The sequence below is a fragment of the Eumetopias jubatus genome, unplaced genomic scaffold (genome assembly GCF_037043125.1).
Source record: "Eumetopias jubatus isolate StellerSeaLion01/CBP00866 unplaced genomic scaffold, mEumJub1_p1.0 scaffold_12, whole genome shotgun sequence".
NCBI lineage: Eukaryota > Metazoa > Chordata > Mammalia > Carnivora > Otariidae > Eumetopias > Eumetopias jubatus.
In genome coordinates this window covers 41,633,323-41,654,032 of record NW_028274818.1, presented here as the reverse complement: position 1 = coordinate 41,654,032, position 20,710 = coordinate 41,633,323, and the positions used below count along the sequence as shown (strand labels likewise).

Below are 20,710 nucleotides of genomic sequence, written 5' to 3'. Positions count from 1 at the left end.
ACATTTGGGGATTCTCAGTTATCTTTTTGTGATTTTAATCCTATGAAATTTGTTGAAACTTACTTTATGGTCCAGCATGTGGTTAATTTTGGTAAATGTTCTACATGCAAATAAAAGAATGTGTATTTAGTTGTTGAATGCAGTGCTCTGTATATGTCAATTAGGTCAATTTGATTAATGGGACTGTTTGTTTATTACTGAGAAAAGTATGTTATAATCTTCCTCTAAAATTGTAAATTTATCTACTTTATAGCAACATCAGCTTTTGTTTTACATATTTTCAAGCTATGTTATTAGGTGAAACAAATTTGAACTTGTTATCACAACTGAATCTCAAGTCTCTAGGTTTAGCAAATTTCTTTAGAGCAAAATTAGCTTTAATGCTTCGCTTACCTTGGGGTACCTGCTTTTATTCAGATTTTAGGCTATCTTGTTAGATCACTGATGTCTTTAGGAAGATTTAAAAGACAATTCCTCTGGCACTTCCTTTGTTTCCAGTGAAAAAGCTGCCTGAATAACCCAGAATATCAAATTGCAAATAATGATTCTCAAAAGATTATTTTAATTTCTATTCTAAGACTTTTTACCTCCCAATTTCCATTCATGACCCTTCCAATGGAGCCCAATTCTAGAAAAAGCTTATAAGCCATCATTAATAGTATTTTTAACTTTGTAAGAATTAACCTCTTAGACCTTCAAGGAGGATTTTCCAAATCTGAGGCCAATGAGAAGTTTGAGAAAAGTTGGAAAATTTAAGCCTTTCAAGTATAAGTTTTAATAAATTCTAATTTGTAAGTATTGGGTGTCTTCTAAGGGAAAAAAACTTCGATAGACTTTTTGGTAGTCTGCTTACCGGAAAACCTCAAGGGGAGCAAAGACAGTAGCAACGATGTCCCCAGAATGAGGCGACAATGTCATGGAGGTAATTGAGATTTGGACAGTCCAAGCAAAGCGCAGAATCACATCCTCTATGATGGCACAGTAGTAATAGGCCTAAGGAATAATAAGCAAATTGAGTACACGTACCATTATGTTTCTCACAAATAAGCACACCTATCACAGCAACGAGACTCACATATGTCCCAACAAGCACAGGTTAAAGAGGAAAAATGGTTTTATTTTTATTTTCTATTTTAGAAAGATCTCAACAAATTATTTTTTTTCTCAAATAGTGCAATATCAAAATGAAGTTTTATTGAATTTCATTAATCACTTAACAAATATATTTTATTCTCATAATGTATGCCAGGCTCTCTTCTAAACCCCAGAAATATAAACCAGATGAGATCCTTAATCTGATTGAGATTATATATTAATGTGTACATCATATGCTAATAAAGACTCAAGAGCAAAAAGATTAGCAGATTAATGAACTGTGTTATTTGCACTTTTATTCTCAAATTGCCTTACTCTGCATTTGAAGGAATTTTACCTTGTTTTTTGAGGTCATTAAATAAAATGAAGCTTGGGTATCACAAACATGGGTTGAATTTAAGGAATGTTGTATTTTTACATGGGAAAGACAGCATTCAAATTCTTTCAGATACTAGTACCCACTATTTTGGAGTCCAATTTTAGCTACACAAAAGTTTTAAGTACACAAACTGCCAATGGACTAGAACTGTAATCCATGGATTTGTTATTAATCTCTGGATAATCAGCTCTTTAAATACATGTATTTAAAGGTTGTGACATCTTATGGGAACTAGAATAGCCATGTATTTACAGCATCACATTTATATATATATATATATATATTTTTTTTTTTTTTTACAAAATTTAACAAAGGAATACTAGTCATGTTAGAAGGTTATTAACAAAAAAAGAGCAATCTCCTTGCCACCTTCTCTTCTCATTCTCTAGAGACCAACAATTTCAGAATTTGTAGCTATCTCTCCTAGTATTTATCCTTCATATTTCTAAATAATGTGTGTATATTGCAATATCTTGATTAATCAACTGGAGATGTTATCCACTGCTGATCAGAATAAATTTTATTAAGTTTTTTTTTTTAAGATTTTATTTATTTATTTGACAGAGAGAGACACAGTGAGAGAGGGAACACAAGCAAGGGGAGTGGGAAAGGGAGAAGCAGGCTTCCCGCCAAGTGGGGAGCCCGATGCGGGGCTCGATCCCAGGACCCTACGATCATGACCTGAGCCAAAGGCAGACGCTTAATGACTGAGCCACCCAGACGCCCCAATTTTATGAAGATTTTAACATATTTACATACCTCCCCGTTCCTTCCCCCATCCATCCAATACAGCGATAATGCAGTTTTTGGATAAATCCACATCCAGTGAACTCATTATTAGGCCTCAGGGAAGAACTGCAATTTCATGTTACTTTAAGAGTCAGTTTTAAAATGATCCACAGTTGACTATGTGGGAGCTTGATGTTACCAAAAATGTTAAAGTCTTGGGAGGAATACACTTAACATGAGGTCAAAAGACAGAGAAAAATTAAGTTTTAAAATGGAGATAACAAAAATACTTCCTGGATCCGGGTGTGGTGCTCAGCAATATGACCTGTTAATCCCTAAGAACTGATTTCAAGATAGCTTTTCTTTCTTTTTCAAGTAGAATGAATTTTATTCCAATATTTGTCTTTTTAAGATGAAAAGGGATGTGGCGATCTAACAGAACATTTTTCTTATAAATTTGCAAATTATAATGTAGGAAACCATATACTGTATTTCTTAGGGTTATGAAAATGCAATAATGAAACTCAATGAAAATCTCTATTCACTAATTTCATTACACAGAAGCCAGTAAGTTAGAACTATTTAAAAGGAGGCATGGATTAACATTTACATAAAAATATGAATAATTCATCTGAGCAATCAGCTTGAGAAGTAAATGTATTATATTTCTCAGTAAGGCAAGAACAATATATGGAGGCAATAAAGCTTACCTTTTAGTAAGCACAAAAGGACCATCATTTACCTGAGCTCATGTCTGCTCTCTGATTTGTACTTAACATTACTGATTTTCTTTCTCTTTTAAAAAAACATTTTTTAAAGTAATTTCTACACCTAATGTGAGGCTTGAACCTACAACCCTGAGATCAAGAGTGGCATGCTCTAACAACTGAGGTGCTCTCTGATTTTCTTTTCAAATGAGATTTATAAAGATATGTCTAGTGCCTTGGTCATATATTCTAAATTTGCACATTGGGATTATTGCTATAACCTACGTAAAGAAAAAGATCAGTGTAAATTAATATCCTCCTTTCTGTCTTCATTTACTTATCTGAAGTTGCCCTACATATCATTCTTTGTATCCACTCTCCTACCGTCTATCTTTAGTGCTCACACTTTAATAAAACAGCTTTCCCTATTCACCAACTGAATGTTACATATTCGCACACTTTTCAAAGTTCAGTTTTGAGGTACTGGTGACATTCTGACATAGTATGAAGTATGAGTGACCCAATCTATACATCCTTCCTCATCACAGAATTTTAGAACTGGGAAAGGATCAAGAGATAATCCAGTAGAAAAGAATACACTATAGTACAGTTGCCTAAAGTTGTGTAGCTAGTTAGTGAGACACCTGAGATCAGAATTCACTTACCAGGATTCTTAGTTCATTGTTTAATTTCTTTCATTATCTGAGTAATGATACTCTGGGTCTTTTTTTAATTTAGGCTCTCTTATCCTTTTATTCATATACAAATAATTCCTAAGGAATTATCCATGTGTTTTCAGACTAAATTGGTACTTTACTTTAACAAATATTGGTTGAAATAAATGAAAAGAGAAGCCTTCTATCTGATGCACCAAAGGAGAGTCAGGCACTTCCTTTCCTTTGTGCTTTCACAGCACTGCTTACTCAGTCAAGTATTTATTGAGGCATTCCACAAATATTAAGTCTACCATATGCTAGGAACTATGCCGGGCAGTGAGGGATATGGATACCTAAGCAGATAATTATAATACAGTGTGCTAACTGCTACAAGACAAGTTTGTAGAGGGTAAAATGGGATTAGGACAAACGGTTAAATATGTTTAGAAAAATAAAGACTTTTTAGAGAAAGTAACCCTTGAAATGACTTTTTAAAAGGAGGAACCGGAGAGGATGTGGAGAAAAAGGAACCCTCATGCACTGTTGTTGGGAATGTAACTGGTATAGTCAACTGTGGAAAACAGTATGAAGAAAAAGAAATAGAACTACATATGATCCAGTAATTCCACCTGTGTATTTACGCAAAGAAAACAAAAACAGTAATTTGAAAATATATCTGCCCTCCTTTGTTTTACTGTAGCATTATTTACAACAGCCAAGATATGGAAGCCATCCAAGTGTCCATTGACAGATGAATGGATAAAGAAGATGCGTGTACACACACACACACACACACACACACACACACACACACACACACTCTGGACTATAACTCAGCTATAAAAAAGGATGAGATGTTGTCATTTGCAACAACATGGATGGACCTAGAAGGCACAATGCTAAGTGAAGTCAGAAGAGAAAGACATTTATATGTGGAATCTAAAATATGATTTCACTTATATGTGGAATCCAAAAAACAAATTAATAAACAAAAAGTAGAGAAAGACCCATAAATACACAGGACAAACTGATGGTTGCCAGAGGGGTGGGGGGTAAAGGAATGGGCAAAATGGGGGAAGGGGAGTGGGAGGATATAGGCTTCCAGTTATGAAATAAGTCTCTAGGATGAAAAGTACAGCACATGGAATATATAGTCAACAGTACTGAAACAGTGCTGTACGGTGACAGATGGTAGCTACACTTGTGAGCGTAGCCTAACATAGAGTGTCGAATCACTATGTTGTACACCCGAAACTAATGTAACACTTGTGTGTCAACTATACTTCAATTAAAAATAAATAAAAAATTAAAATAAAAAAAGGAGAAACAGGAGTTTGCAAGGCAGACAAAAAGGGGGGAGAAGAGGGCATGTGAGACAGAGTAAACTGCATTTTCAAAATTAGGTCATATATTATAGTAAGTTACTTATTCCTCTATTCTAGACTTTATCACATTGTACTGCAATTTGTTTACTTACCTGTTTAATATAGTTTATGGCCTCTTTGAGAATGAGAACTTTTTTATTTTCTATAGTGCCCAGCATATAGTAAAAAACTGGCATTTTTGCTGACAAAATGAATTAGTATTTTTTGGTAATTAGTTGTTTTTTCTCAATATATTAGGTTGGGATTAGGTATGCATCATAATAGGATTTAGCTGGTGATACACTGGAGCTGCTGCTGTTGTTTTTAAAACAAATACAAGCATTCTTTGTACATACTTTTTGGGGGTATACAATCTCTTCCCGGAGAAAGGTGTTTTCTCCAGCATTCTTATCAAAGAGACCCCAGTCCATCTTCAGATCCCAGATGAGGGTATAACAGGAACTGATGATACAAAACACTATCCAAAGATAAAAGAATACCATGGTGTCTGAGTGACCTCGTTCTGAAGAAAGAAAGGGAAAGGTAAAAGAGACAACTGTGAGATTTAAGTAAAATTCCTCATTAAATAAAACTAATTTAAAAAAGATTCTTTATACAGCACCATAAAAGAAGATTTTAAACAAATCTCCCTAGTAGGAACGCTGTCTAATAGAAGTTAAAGAGTAACTGATTCTCCTGAAGTACAAAGTAATCATCAAACATTTACCAAATACATAAAATTTGTACAAATGTGCATTTGAGTTTTAGAGGCTCTATGCTGAATACATAAAAATCCAAATAATTGCAATGGAGGTTTTGAATATTACAAAAGATGTCATTTTATTTTTTACCATCAGGTGGCAGATTAGGGTCAAAAATGAAAAAAAAAAAAATTGAGACACACCACTAATAAGAAATGTGCTACATTTGCTTCAAGAAATTCTTGGATTGTTTTAACCTTAGAACATTTCCTTCATATACTTAGATCTTGTCTATACTTATTGTGAAGGCAATCAGATACTTTTAATTCCAGATAAAAAGCCAGAAAGCAACAGATTGATTATCCTTAAGGATATATACGAAAGCAAATTTCTCTCAGATCACAAAGCAAAGCATGATATTTTTGCTTTTAGAGGTTGTTTATAGATGAAAATGCTGGGAACACAACAAAGTACACTCAATCAGAATAATAAAAATAATTTGCATATGCTGTTATATAATTTAGTATTTTTCACTCTTAAGTGCTTCATATATTCTCTAATGAAATTCTTCTTTGGTAAGTTTGAGTCATCATGATATTATTTGTGTTCCCAGGATATAGGTATTAATATGGTCCTGAATTATCAGGAAAAATCAGGAATCAGGAATTATCAGGAAATCAGGAGTTATCAGGAAAAAAGTTACAAAACATCTAATTCAAAAAAGTTTAAATTTTGGTTAGTTTCCCAAAGGCACAGAAAATAAAGGATGTATCATGCCTTATCCACAATCCTTCCTATTAAAATAAAGTCCTTCCTATTAAAACAAGTGTTTATTAATCATTTTTAGGCATTAAAAGTATTAAGTACAGTATAATTCAAAGGCACCCTTTAGAAATTTATAATATAGTAAGTAGAAATAGTCATTTGTTATTAATGATAAATCTGAGCTCAAAATGAAGTATAAACAAAGCACTATGAGAACATCAAGGGGAATGGGAATGTTTCCAACAGTAGGAAATAAGAGGAAGTAGCATTTGAGTTATTTGTAGAAGAATAAACAAACAGTGTTGCAAAAGTCAGGCAGATGATGCAAGGATATTCAAAGCTGAAGGAAGATAATGAAAAGCCAGGAGGGTGGGAAAGTACAAGGTGTGTTTGAGGAGCTGCAAATAATCTAAATCTAGTGTGGGTGAAACATGGAGGATGTAAAGAGAATGAGTATGATTTAAAATGAGCCTGGAAAAGACATTTTGGGTCTGACTATGGAATGACCTCTTGGTACTTAGGATCTTATCTATTTTAGAAAAACAATTAAGTTGCCAGGTTGCTTGCATCAGAATTACTTAGCCAATTTAAAAAATATGGGTATGTTATAGTTCCAGTATTAATCAGTTCATACCAGCTCAAAAGAACTGTTACATTTTCAAAACTGTTAAACACAATTATTAAAAATTAAATTATACAAACTTACAATTAGTTATATTAAAAACAAAGGTAATAAAAACTCAAAATTCATTATTTCACTACATTTTGCTATTACCCTTTTTTTTAAGTTATGTATGTTTATTGTATCTGTATGATGGAAACATTATATACTGCTGTGCTACTATAGCTTTTCCCAACATTCAATATTATCTTAGTAGCTTAAACTGGCTATGGTGGAAGTACTTACACCACGGAAATCAACAAACACTGCAAATCAGTACCTCCTGTCCCTACTCCTACCTAAAAGCTGGTTTGTTAAACATGTAACAGCACATCACTGTTCAGCTTCTTCTGGAAAGTCAGCGGTTGGAAATAAAAACCATTAATTTTTTCAATGGTCCACAAGTGATACTAGTGAACAGTTAAGCTTAGATATAAACACATTTTCAGGGATGCCTGGGTGGCTCAGTAGGGTAAGTGTCTGCCTTCGGCTCAGGTCATGATCCCAGGGTTCTGGGGTTGAGTCCCATATCCGGCTCCTTGCTCAGCAGGGAGCCTGCTTCTCTCTCTGCCCCTCCCCCTGAGGGTCAGAGGGAGGGGTCAGAGGGAGAAGCAGGCTCCCTGCTGAGCTGGGAGCCCGATGTGGGACTCGATCCCAGGACTCCGGGATCATGACCTGAGCCAAAGGCAGTCGCTTAACCAACTGAGCCACCCAGGCGCCCAATAAATAAAATAAAATAAACACATTTTCAGGTTTAAACTATTTTCATAAAAACTCTTCTTCACCAAAAGTAAATTGGGTTGACTGTTTATACTATAACACCGTACCACATAAATTATCAGTTTAAAAGTCCTAACAAAATACTTATCTAGTTTAGTTGGATGTGTTCCATTTACTTCATTCTATAGATAGACACAGTCTAACTGAGTAGTATTATTCAATAATTAGCATCATGATTGCATTTAAAAATCTTGTAACCTACTAAGGTTTGCAAAGAAAATTGCAAAGCAAGTATAGCACCTTAATAAAATTCACACTGTTCTCATATTTTTCAAAACAAGATCAACACAAAGAGACAAAGACAGCAACTTAATCGTAAATTATATTTGCAACACTTTTTTAAAAAACTGAATGCTTACTATGAGCCAGGCACTTCATATATATTATCTCATTTAGTTTTTACAAAAACAAACCATCATTTTGTTTGCTAAGTAAAAGTAATGAAATGAGAAGTAATAGATACATTGAGCAAGAAGTTAAAAAAATGAGTATTTCTCAAGTAAGTACAGGTAACATCAAGTGTTATTACTGGAAGCCCAATTTCTTTTCTAATTACTAAATAAATTATCAAGTTCAAATTATTATATAAAAGGAGATTGTGGGGGGAAGTTTAAAAGAAAGGAATTAATAAGGAAACAAAAATCAATATGCTAGTTTTCTTTAATGTGTTCTAGATTTTAATACAAGTCCTATTCTTAGAGGATAATTCTTAAAATGGTACAGTGGGTCAAGTATCTCCCTCCTTTCTAAGCTCATATGATTTCCATAAAATTTCTATGAAACACATACAAGCCCTTACTGACTTCAAAAAGCAAGTATTTCAACAGAATATTTTGGAATAAGTAATGCTTTATCTTACTTTTTCAAAAAATTATTAGTGTACACCTAGTCTACATGTGTTACATTTTGGTCTCTTTTTAATTATTACCCTTACTTGATCTTTCCCATCTCCCAAATGAGGAGTGCTTCTCCCTGAAATCATCTGCCTTTATTGGTATTCAGGGGATGTACTGGAAAGATATTATCACTTTAGGCAAGCAATTACATCTAATTCTCTCTTGGCTACTTCTGGTAGCCCACTTTAGTGATGTTCAGAATCATAGAAAATCAAGTCATTGCTATTCTAACCTAAGCTTCTATTACACACCTGTCATATTAGAAGCATAATTCATACTGAAAATATTTATGGTAATGTTATCTACTGAATGTAAAACAAATAAAAATAAGCTTCTTAGAGTTTTGTACCCAGGGTTATCATAGGAGGGATAAAGCAAAATAATATACCAGGAAAAGTGCTAAGAGAGAAACCAGAAAAATTATATATGAAAATCATCCTTGAACCATGTTTCAGGAAGATATTTTAAAAATGAAAGAAGTGGCATTGTGTAAAGAGAAAGTGAATGGTTTTCTTTTCAACCAAAACCTTTCTATTCTGATAACAGTTTGCTAGTTTCTAATCTAAAATTAAATTAAAAAACAAAAAAAAAGAGACTGCACACCATTTTCAAAACCCAAACCCATGCAGGTAATAAGCTATGAATTAGTGTGGCATCTAGCAAATCTTAGTTCTATTCCCATAACCTGAAAAACATCAAAACACTGAATTACAAGAATAATATGGTTCTCTAAAAATGGATATAGATACTTCCCTGATCATTAGTATGTTTTAGTTAAAATGTGAGGTCACATGTAGCCTCCTCAGGTGATTATCATATTTATCCTAAGAGCAGGCAAGAAAGACATTATTATTCCCATTTTATAGTTAAGAAAGCTTAAGTTCAGAGAGACAGTCAATAAGTGGAAAGATGACTGGATTTGAAGTAAGAAGATCTGGGTCTGAATCTAGACTCTGCCTCTTTCTAACTTTGTGATTACAGAAAATTCATAATCTTAAAATGATTGAGACAAAAATGGAAATCATTAGGCCTAAGGATAAATGAAGACAAGGAACTTTTTTGTGCTAGACAACTTTTTTTTTTTTAAAGATTTTATTTATTTGACAGAGAGAGCACAAGCAGAGGGAGAGAGAGGGAGAAGCAGGCTCCCTGCCTGGCAAGAAGCCCAGTGTGGGACTCGATCCCAGGACCCTGGGATCATGACCCGGGCCAAAGGCAGTCGCTTAACCAACTGAGCCACCCAGGCGTCCCATTAGACAACTGTTGCTCTACATCCATCTCAATTCTAAAATGAAAAGACAATTCCATAAAACTATGAAGTAACACTAAAGACATTTCTAAGGTATGTGAAAAACAGAATTTAAATACTATACATATATGACTTCATACTGTATATAAAATTTATGTTTATAGAAAAAGACAGAGGTATCTATTCCTGATGAAGGAAGTAAGATTATTAAAGGGGCTCACTTTTAACTTTAGGTATTTCTGTATTATTTGAAATTTATTTTTATAGTGACATATACACATCCATGTTTTACTTGTATTATTAAAAATAAAAGGAAAAAGTGGGCTAAGGAAAATAATTGCTATTAGGGTAGTGATATTTTCCCAGGACCCTGGGATCATGACCTGAGCCAAAGGCACATGCTTAACCAACTGAGCCACCCAGGCAGCCCTGCTATATTGTTTCTATAATAAAAAAATACTACACAGGAATTCATTTATTCATGCAACAGATGTTTACTGTCTACTATAAGCTGTGTTCATTAACATATAGTTATAATACTTAAGATTAATTAAAAAGAAAAATTTTATTTCTATATTCAACAAACATGGTGAATGCCTATTGGGTAACCAGGCATATTTTAGAGAATGGGGATGGATATACTGAAGAACTACTAAGGGCTAAAGGATAAAAGAAGAGATAGGAAGTAAACAAAAAGACAGTGTATAAGTACAACTGTAGAACTGTGCATAACAGAGGACTCAATAAACCAGGCTTTCAGGAGGTTTAATAGCCAGGAAAGGCCTCCTAAAGGAGGCACTATTTAAGCTGAGTCTTGAGCCATGTCATACAGTGTAGAAACCATCCATCCATACATCCAATGAATTAGCACCTACCATATGTCAGATGTTCTAGGTACTAAGCACATACTAATAAATCTTATTCACTAATGAGCAACTTTCCTGCCCCTGTGAAGTTTACTACTTAGTGGGGGTAGACAATGATCAGATATACAAATAAACAAGATAATTTCGCACCGTGAAAAGTGACATGAAGAAAAAAGAACATGGTAATAGGGCTGAGACTGACAGAATTCCTTTAGATAGTGTTCAGACAGAGAAGGTCTGTAAGTTGATACCTGAGTGATGAGAAGGAGTTGATACCTGAGTGATGAAAAACTGGAGGAAGAGTTCCATATGTGATATTAATTACAGTTTCTAGTAACCATATTTTTAAAGGTAAAGAGAGGGGCGCCTGGATGGCTCAGTTGGTTAAGTGTCTGCCTTTGCCTTAGGTCATGATCCCAGGGTCCTGGGATCAAATCCCAAATTGGGCTTCCTGCTCAGCAGAGAGTCTGCTTCTCCCTCTCCCTCTGCCCCTCCCCTCTGCTCGTGTTCTCTCTCTCTCAAATGAATAAATAAAATCTTAAAAAAAAAAGGTAAAGAGAAACAGGTAAAATTAAAATTTTTTTAAGAGAGAGAGAGAGCACACACACGAGGGGTGGTGGGAGGGGCAGAGGAAGAGGGAGAGAGAGAGAATCCTAAGCAGGCTCCATGCCCAGCATGCAGCCCAATGTGGGGCTCAATCTCATGACCCCAAGATCATGATCTGAGCTGAAATCGAGTTAGATGCTTAACCAACTGAGCCACCCAGAAGCCCCTAAAGTTAATTTAATAATATATTTTATTTAATCTAATAAATCTAATATGTTATTTTAATAATATAAAATTATTGGGAGCTTTTATATTCTTTTTTTCATGTCTTCAAAATCCATTTTGTATTTTACAGAACATCTCAGTTTTGCCTAGGAACATTTCAAGTGCTCAACAGTTATATGTATCTAGTAGCTCCTAGTAACTACCATATTAAATAGTACAGTGCTAGGAAGGGGGATGAGATGGAGGAGTAAAGACTGTAGGTGGTGTACTAATCAGGAGGCTGTTGTAGTAGCCTAGTGAGAAATGATGAGGACTAAAATTGAGTGGAAGTAGAAGGTACAGGGAGGTCAGGCAAAAAAAGAAAAACAGAAACTAATACTGGCAGGAATTGGTGAATTGTGAGGTAAGATAAAGGGCAGAGTCAAGGACAACTCATAGTTTAACCTGGGTGACTGCACAGCACAGGGCCATGAACCAGTAAGATAGAAAACAACATGGGCCTGAAAAAGGCTAAGGGGAAAAAAAAAAGAGTTTAATTTTGAATATGATGACTTTAAGGTACCTATGAGACACTGAGATGGAAAATGCTCAGGAAACAAACAGAAATAGAAATACGAAGCTTAAGATACGGATTTGGGAGGCACATATATGTTAAGACAGGGGTTGAGCCCATTTTGGAACCACCAAAATAATACAAGTGCCTTCTATGAAAAGGGTAAGGAGACAATCAGAAATAGAAGTCTTCCATTTACACTGCATTTGACTAAATTTTGTTGAATTTATCCTGTGTTTCTTTTTTTTTTTTTAAGATTTTTGTCTATTCATTTGAGAAAGAGAGAATGAGAGAGAGAGAACACTAGAGGGGGGAGGGTCAAAGGGAGAAGCAGACTGCCCGCCGAGCAAGGAGTCTGATGCGGGGCTCGATCCCAGGACTCCAGGATCATGACCTGAGCCGAAGGCAGTTGCCCAACCAACTGAGCCACCCAGGCGCCCCTATCCTGTGTTTCTTTACACCAAAGATCCAAACAAATGAGAGCTCTCTCAAATGTTAGTTTCTCCTTATCTCTTTCAAAATATAAATTCTAATGTTTGTATACATTTCAAGGTTTTAAAATATATACAAGGCTTACATTATTATACAAAGTTATTGTGGCTATAGGAATAGAGACAGTGAGGACAGGCAGACTACTGTTTTGAGATGTAAGAATGAGAAAAGAAGGGGAGCCTGGGTGGCTCAGTCGTTAAGAGTGTCTTTGGCTCAGGTCATGATCCCAGGGTCCTGGGATCCCATGAGCCCACTTTGGGCTCCCTGCTCAGTGGGAAGCCTGCTTCTCCCTCTCTCTCACTTGTCTCTCTCTGTCAAATAACGAAGTAAAATCTTTAAAAAAAAAAAAAAAAAGCATGAGAGAAGAAAAGAGACTACTCCAGGGAAGTCTTTTTAGGGTTAGAGACTCTTGAGTATATACACAGGCTGAAGGAAAGGAGTTAGTAATAATGAAGAGATTGAAGACCTAGGAAAGAAAAAGAATGACTGCTAGAGCAAGATCCTGAAAGAGACAGAAATGAGGTCAGAGCCCTTAGGAGGGAAAACAGTTACCTAACACTGGGAAAAATATGTAGTGAGAATGGATTTGGATTAAATAAGTATGTAAGGAGAAGGTGGGTGAAGGGAAATGACTCCTGATAGGCTCAATTTTCTCAAGTTAGTAGGAGACATGGTGGTCTATAAAAGTAAAAAGGGTAAAACTGAATTGAAGGCTTGAGAAAAGCAGTAAGAGTTATCATAAACCTTTTTTTTTCAAAGTTAACATTTCTGAGATAATAATAAAAGCAAAGGCAAAACACTTATAAGTATAGAAAAGGGAATCTCCCCCTTCCTATGCTATTCTTTTCATAAAACATTTTGTTTGTGCTTGTATTTTTATTATTATGTACACATCTCTTTTCTCTTTCCTGGAAGACTGTACCCTATCTGGCATTTAAAAAGGAATTTAACTTTACACTAGAGTGAATCGTGTGTGTGTGCACGCACGTCTTTTAGGAAAGGTATCATGTCAGCATTTTTCCAGGGCCTACGCACTATACTCCATGTGATAAGAACAATCAATATCTGCCAAATTAAACTGAGGGCAATGGCTGTGTTTTACTCATTCTTTTATTTTCTGCACAACACCTTACCTTCCAACAGATTTGGGGAAGGTAACATGATTTCTGGGCATACTTCATATACAATGAGTCCCTGAAAACAACTTGTAAAAAGCTGAATATGGGGCACCTAGGTGGCTCAGTCCATTAAGCATCTGACTCAATTTCAGCTCAGGTCATGATCTCGGGGTTTTGGGATTAAGTGTGGAGCCCGCTTAGGATCCTCTCTCTCCTTTTCCCTCTGCCCCTCCCCCGCTAAAAAAGAAAAGAAAAGAAATGCTGAACGTGAAAAAGTCAAATAACATACATGTTTATAAGGAATTTGTTTCCCAAGAGCTAAAACAATAAAGAAAATAAAACTCCTTATGTCTTCCTTGTCCTTTAAACGCAATCTTTTTTTTTTTTAAGATTTATTTATCTGAGATGAGAGAGTGTGAGTGAGCAAGGAGTGGGGTAGAGGGAAAGGGAAAGGAAGAGAATCTCAAGCAGACTCCCTGCTGAGCAGGGAGCCCCGTGCGGGGCTCAATTTCATGACCCTGAGATCACGACCTGAGCCAAAACCAAGAGTTGGACACTCAACTAACTGAGCCACCCAGACACCCCGACACAATCTTTATTTTTTTTTTGCTATGAGTTTTTTTTATTATGTTCAATTAGCCAGCATATAATACATCATTAGTTTTTTGTTGTTGTTGTTGTTTTTGTTTTAAAGATTTTATTTATTTGACAGAGAGAGTGCGAGAGGGAACACAAGCAGGGGGAGTGTGAGAGGGAGAAGCAGGCCGCCCGTTGAGCAGAGAGCCTGATGCGGGGCTTGATCCCACGACCCTGGGATCATGACCTGAGGCGAAGGCAAACGCTTAACGAATGAGCCACCCAGCCGCCCCCATCATTAGTTTTTGATGTAGTGTTCAACGATTCATTAGTTGCCTATAACACGCAGTGCTCATCACCACACGTACTCTCTTTAATACCCATCACCTTGTTACCTCATTCCTCCACCACCCTCTCTTCTGTAACCCTCAGTTTGGTTCCCGGAGTCCAGAGTCTCTCATAGTTTGTCTCCCTCTCTGATTTCCCTCCCTTCCCCTGTGGTCCTCTCTGCTATTCCTTATGTTCCACATATGAGTGAAACCATATGATAATTGTCTTTCTCTGTTTGACTTATTTCACTTAGCATAATGTTCTCCTGCTCCACGATGTCAATGCAAATGGTGGGTATTCATCCTTTCTGATGGCTGAGTAATATTCCATTGAATATATGAACCACATCTTCTTTATCCATTCATCTGTTGAAGGACATCTCGGCTCCTTCCACAGTTTGGCTATGGTGGAGAATGCTGCTATGAACATTGGGGTGCATGTGCCCCTTCTTTTCACTACGTCTGTATCTTTGGGGTAAATATCTAATAGTGCAATTGCTGGATTGTAGAGTAGCTCTATTTTTAACATCTTGAGGAACCTCCATACTGTTTTCCAGAGTGGCCACACCAGCTTGCATTCCCACCAACAGTGTAAGAGGGTTCTCCTTTCTCCACATCCTCGCCAACACTTGCTGTTTCCTGCCTTGTCAATTTTTGCCATTCTAAGGTGGTATCTCATTGTGGTTTTGATTTGTATTTCCCTGATGGCTACTGATGTTGAACATTTTTTCATGTAGACATAATCTTTAATGATAATATTCCTAATATCTTACAAACATTCTTTGTTTTACTGTTTACAACAGAACACAGGTAATGTCTTCAAACTGAATGAGTGATGGCACTGATGCTTAAAAATTGCTGCTTTCTGTATGCCTAATGATTTCCATTTTTGTTTTAATTATATTAAAATTTCTTCATAATAATGATATGTACTACCATAATTCCCACTTACTTTGATAAGAATAGACAGAATATAATAAAATACTTAAATAATCACACAAATGCACTGGTATCTGTGACTAAGAAAATGATGCTGCCAAGGCTGCTAGTTGGCAGCTAGTGCTACCATGTAAAAGCAGGAATTGTTCTGAATCCAAAGGATAATTAAGGGTGGGTGTGTGTGTGTGTGTGTGTGTGTGTGTGTGTGTGTGTGTGTCTCCGAAGTTTCATAACATAATACCCAAAATGTCCAGATTTCAATTGAAAATTACTAGTCATATTAGGAAAGAGGAAGATCTCAAACTGAATGAAAAAAGATGCCAAAACTGAGATGACAGAGATAGTGGAATTATTTGACAAAGATTTTAAATCAGCCATGATAAAAATGCTTTAATGAGCAATTATAAAATGCTTCAAACAAAAAAATAGAAAACCTCAGCAAAGAAATAAAAGGCCTAAATGATCTAACATTTGTGTCATCAGAGCCCAGAAGGAGAGAAGAAGGGTGAGGTGGAAAAAGGACCTGAAGAAACAATAGTGGAAAACTCCCCAAATTTGGTAATAGACATAAACCTACAGATTTAGGAAGTTGAGCAAAGCTCAATTAGAATAAACGTAAAGAAACCATGCCAAACACATGATAATTAAACTTCTGAAAACTAAAGACAAAGATAACCATCTTCAAAGTAGTCAAGAAAAACATGACAGGTTAACTATCAGGGTTAAAACAGTATGAGTAATAGCAGATTTCTCATCAGAAATCTTTTAGAGGCTAAAAGAAAAAAACACAAAATTTATTAAGAGCTAAAAAAATGAACTATATACCTAGAATCTTATACTCAATGAAAATATCCCTCAAGAAATGAAGGGGAAATCAAGACATTCTCTGATAAATGGAAACCAAGTATTTGTTAGAAGATCTACTCTAAAAGAGTTGCTGGATTCTCTAAACAAAGAAAACAATACAGGAAAAAAACCTTAGAACTTCAAGAAGGAAGAAAGAACCCAATCAATAAGCAAAAATATAGATGAATAAAATAGGCTTTCCTTTTCTCGAGTTTTCCAAATTATGCTTGACAGCTAAAGCAAAAATTATAATACTGACAGATATGGTTCTAAATGTATGTAGAAGAAATATTTAAGACCCTTACATTATAAATGGGGGAGGGTAAAGAGATACAAAGAGGGGTAAAGTTTCCATAAGTGCCTCAAACTGGTTAAATGACAACACTAGGACACTGCAATAACTTATGTACATATAATGTAATACTTAGAACCATTAAAAAAACTATAAAAAGAGATACACTAAAAAAATCCTACAGATGAATCAAAATATAACTCTAAAACTGTTCAAGTAAAAACAGAGAAATAAAAAGCAGAGACAGCAGAAAACCAAAAAAGAAAATGCCATATTTTAAGTTCTAAAATATCAGTAATTATACTGAATGTCAATGGTGTAAATATACCAATTAAAAGAGACTGGCTGAGTGGATTAAAAACTATGACCCAATTATATTCTGTCTACAAGAAACTCACCTCAAATATAATGATATAGGTATGTTGAAAGTAAAAAGGTGGAAAATATATATATATATATATATATATATATAATATAAACAATCAAAGGAAAGCAGGGTGGCTATATTATTATCAAATAGATTTCAGAGCAAAGAAGATTCCTGGAGACACAGAGGGGTATTATATAATGATAACAGTCAATCTACCAAGAAGATGTAACAATTCTAATTGTATCTACATCAAACAACGAGAGTAGCAGAAATAGATAGAACTGAAAGAAAAAATAGATAAATCCAAAATTATAGTTGGAGATGTTAACTCTCCTCAACAACTGATACAACAAAAAGAAGAGCAAAGAGATAGAAAATAAGTAAGGATAGAGAATTCAACATCATCGACCAACAGGATCTAATAAACACTCTACCCAACAATACACATTCTTTTCAAGTGTCCACTGAACATATACATAGATAGGCTATAAAAATCAGTAACAGAAAAACCTCTAAACACAGGGAAACTAAATGACACACTACTAAACAATTCATGGATCAAAGAGGAAGTCTCGAGGAAAATTTAAAAATACACTGAACTAAACAGAAATGAAAATACAACATATCGAAATTTGTGAGACACAGCTAAAGCACTGCTGAGAGGGAAATGCGTACCCTTATCTGTATATTATACATGCAAATGCATACATTAGAAAAGACAAAAAAATCTCAAATCATTAATCTAAGCTCCTACACCTCAAGAACCTAGAAAAAGAAAAAATCCAAAGCAAACAGAAGGAATAATAAAGAACAGAAATCAATGAAATTGAAAAGAAAAATAAAGAAAAATCAATGAAACAAGGAGCTGGTTCTTTGAAAAGATTAACAGCATTGACAAAACTTTAGTACAACTGACAAGAAAAGAAAGAAGACACAAATTACCAATATTAGGAATGAAACAGGGACTATCACCACCAACTCTGAAGACATCAGGATAATAAGGGAATATGATAACTCTACACTCATAAATTTTGACAACTTAGATGAAATGGAATAAATTCCTAAAAAAGAAACACAGACTATTACAACTCACCCAATATAAAATGATAATTTGAATACTCTATAACTATTAAGAAAATTGAATTTGTAATTTAACAACTACCCCAAAATAAGTCTCTAGGCCCAGATGGAAAATCCTACCAACCTTTCAAAGAAAAAAATCTTCCACAAATCAGAAGAGAGAAAACTTCCCAATTCATTTTAGGAAATTAGCTTTATACCTATACCAAAACAAAAAACAGTCGCCCCCCAAAAACAGTACAAGCAAATATCCCTCATAAATACAGACATAAAAATCCTTAACAATATACTAGCAAATAGAATTCTGCAATATAGAAAAGGAATGAACACCAGGGGGGTTTATTCCACAGACACAAGGCTGATTCAGTATTCAAAAGTCAATAATGTAATTCACCATATTAATGGGCTACAGCTTAGAAGAAAAATCACAGGGTCATATCAAAAGATCTAGGGAAATAGAAATAGAGAGGAAACTTCCTCAACTTAATAAAGCTTCAACAAAAACACTATAGCATTAGCTGAGGAACTTTTGTTTATTATGGTGAAAAACTGAATGCTTTCCTCCTAAGACTGGAAACAAGGCAAGAATATCTGATCTCGCCATTCTTACTCAACATAGTACTAGAAGCTGAAGCCAGAGCATTAAGGTGAAAAAAGGAAGTAAAAGGCATAGAGATTAGAAAGAGATAAAACTGTCCCTATTTGTAGATGACATGATTGTCTATGTAGATAATCACAAGAAACATACAAAAAAAGCCCTTTTAGAATGAATGAGTTCAACATGGTCACTGGATATAAGATAAATATACAAAAATCAACTATACTTCTATGCACTAGCAATGAATACACAGACACCAAAATTTAACAGGAGAATCTCATCCTTTACAATCACTCAAAAAATACATATATCAAAGACTTGTATACTGAAAAATATAAAATACTGATGAAAGAAATGAAAGAAGATTTAAATAAATGTAGAGAGATATTCAAAGACTAGAAGACTGAACAGAGTAAAGGTATCATTTCTCCATAAACTGATATATAGGTTTAACATAATTCTTATAACACTGTAGCAAGACTTTTTGCAGATATAGACTGTGCTATTCTAAAATTTATAGAGAAAGACAAAAGAACTAAAACAGCTAAAACAATTTTGAAAAAGAAAAATAAGTAGGAGAAATCAGTCTACCCAATTTCAAGACTATCATACAGCTACAGGAATCAAAACTGTGTGGAGGTACATCAGCATCATGGCAGTGATTGCCTTTTTCTCTCCCCTTTGACTTAAAACTAAGTGGACATCCATAACCGAAAAAAGGCACCTCTGCACAGGATAACAGCACACCTGAGAGATCCATCCATCAGTGTATCTGAAATTGGGCTTATTACACCATGGAGAAGGCAGTGGAATAAGGGAAATGGCAGTGGAGCAGACAGCAGCAGAGAAGGCACTGGTTGTTCCTGCAGTGAGCTAGCACCTTTTTGGCAGAGGAGGTGGAAGGTAAAGGCAATGAGGAGGGGTCTACCTGGCCGCTCATTTTGCAGCTAGAGGAACCAGCTGCTCTCTCTGATAAAAGACAGCAGTGGCTGTGTGTGGAGAGGGAGGGAATAGAAAGAAAGAAAAGTAGGCAGATGAAGAGAACTGAAGGAAAGTTTCTTCTGCCTGCCCCAGAAGGCAAGAGGACTACCCACAAAACACTGTGACAGCACTCCACCCACCCCCCCACTTGAGGATACTCTTACTAGGTCATGGGCACACCCTAAGACTCAACTGCTATATATACATCTCCCCCTATGCTTGTTTTTTGTTTTTAATGTGCATGATGCGAACGTTAGCTGCAAGTCAGCTCCATTAAGAGAAACCAAAAATTTCTGTTAGGGTCCTAATTACCAACCCGTTGAACTGTTAAAATCAAAGTAAATAAAGTAAACAAAACCTTCCTTAAATAAGAAATAAGAAAGGTGTTTCCTACTTCAAATGTGGCAGCAGAAGCACTTTTCATCAAACACCATGAAAAATCATGGTAAAATGGTATCACAGAATACGTCAATTTTGCAGCAGCTGAACCCAAAGATACGTTAAAGTGCAATCTAACTGATAACTTAAAATAGCTGTAATGAAAAAATTCAATGAGCTATAAGAAAACTCAGAAAGAGGGGCGCGTGGGTGGCTCGGTCGGTTAAGCGTCTGCCTCTGGCTCAGGTCATGATCCCAGGGTCCTGGGACGGAGCCCCTGCATCAGGCTCCCTGCTAAGCAGGGAGCCTGCTTCTTCCTCTCCCTCTGTCTGTGCTCTCTCTCTGTCAAATAAATAAATAAAAAACACCTTAAAAAAAAAAATAAAGTACTCTTAAACACTGGAAACAGAACAGATCATATGGAAAAAGAGACTTAGCAAGCTTGACAACAGAAATATAGAAATAACTCAGGTGGAAGAGGAAAGAAAACAAAAATTTTTTAAAAGTGAAGAAACTGTATGACAACTATCTGAATCCAC

The 20,710-nt window shown here is 35.4% G+C and overlaps 1 protein-coding gene across 2 annotated transcripts in view; it reads right to left on the bottom strand.

Annotated features, from left to right (window-relative positions):
* The window catches only part of XPR1 (xenotropic and polytropic retrovirus receptor 1), a 245,114-nt gene that overhangs the window by 8,615 nt on the left and 215,789 nt on the right, over positions 1-20,710 (bottom strand). The window contains exons 12-13 of one of the 2 annotated variants that reach the window (XM_028121531.2): positions 5,287-5,453; positions 854-993 (exon numbers count right to left, since the gene is read on the bottom strand). In XM_028121531.2, the coding sequence (XP_027977332.1) occupies positions 854-993; positions 5,287-5,453 (307 nt within the window). The remainder of the gene's footprint in view (positions 1-853; positions 994-5,286; positions 5,454-20,710) is intronic. The other variant, XM_028121532.1, reaches the window with a different exon arrangement.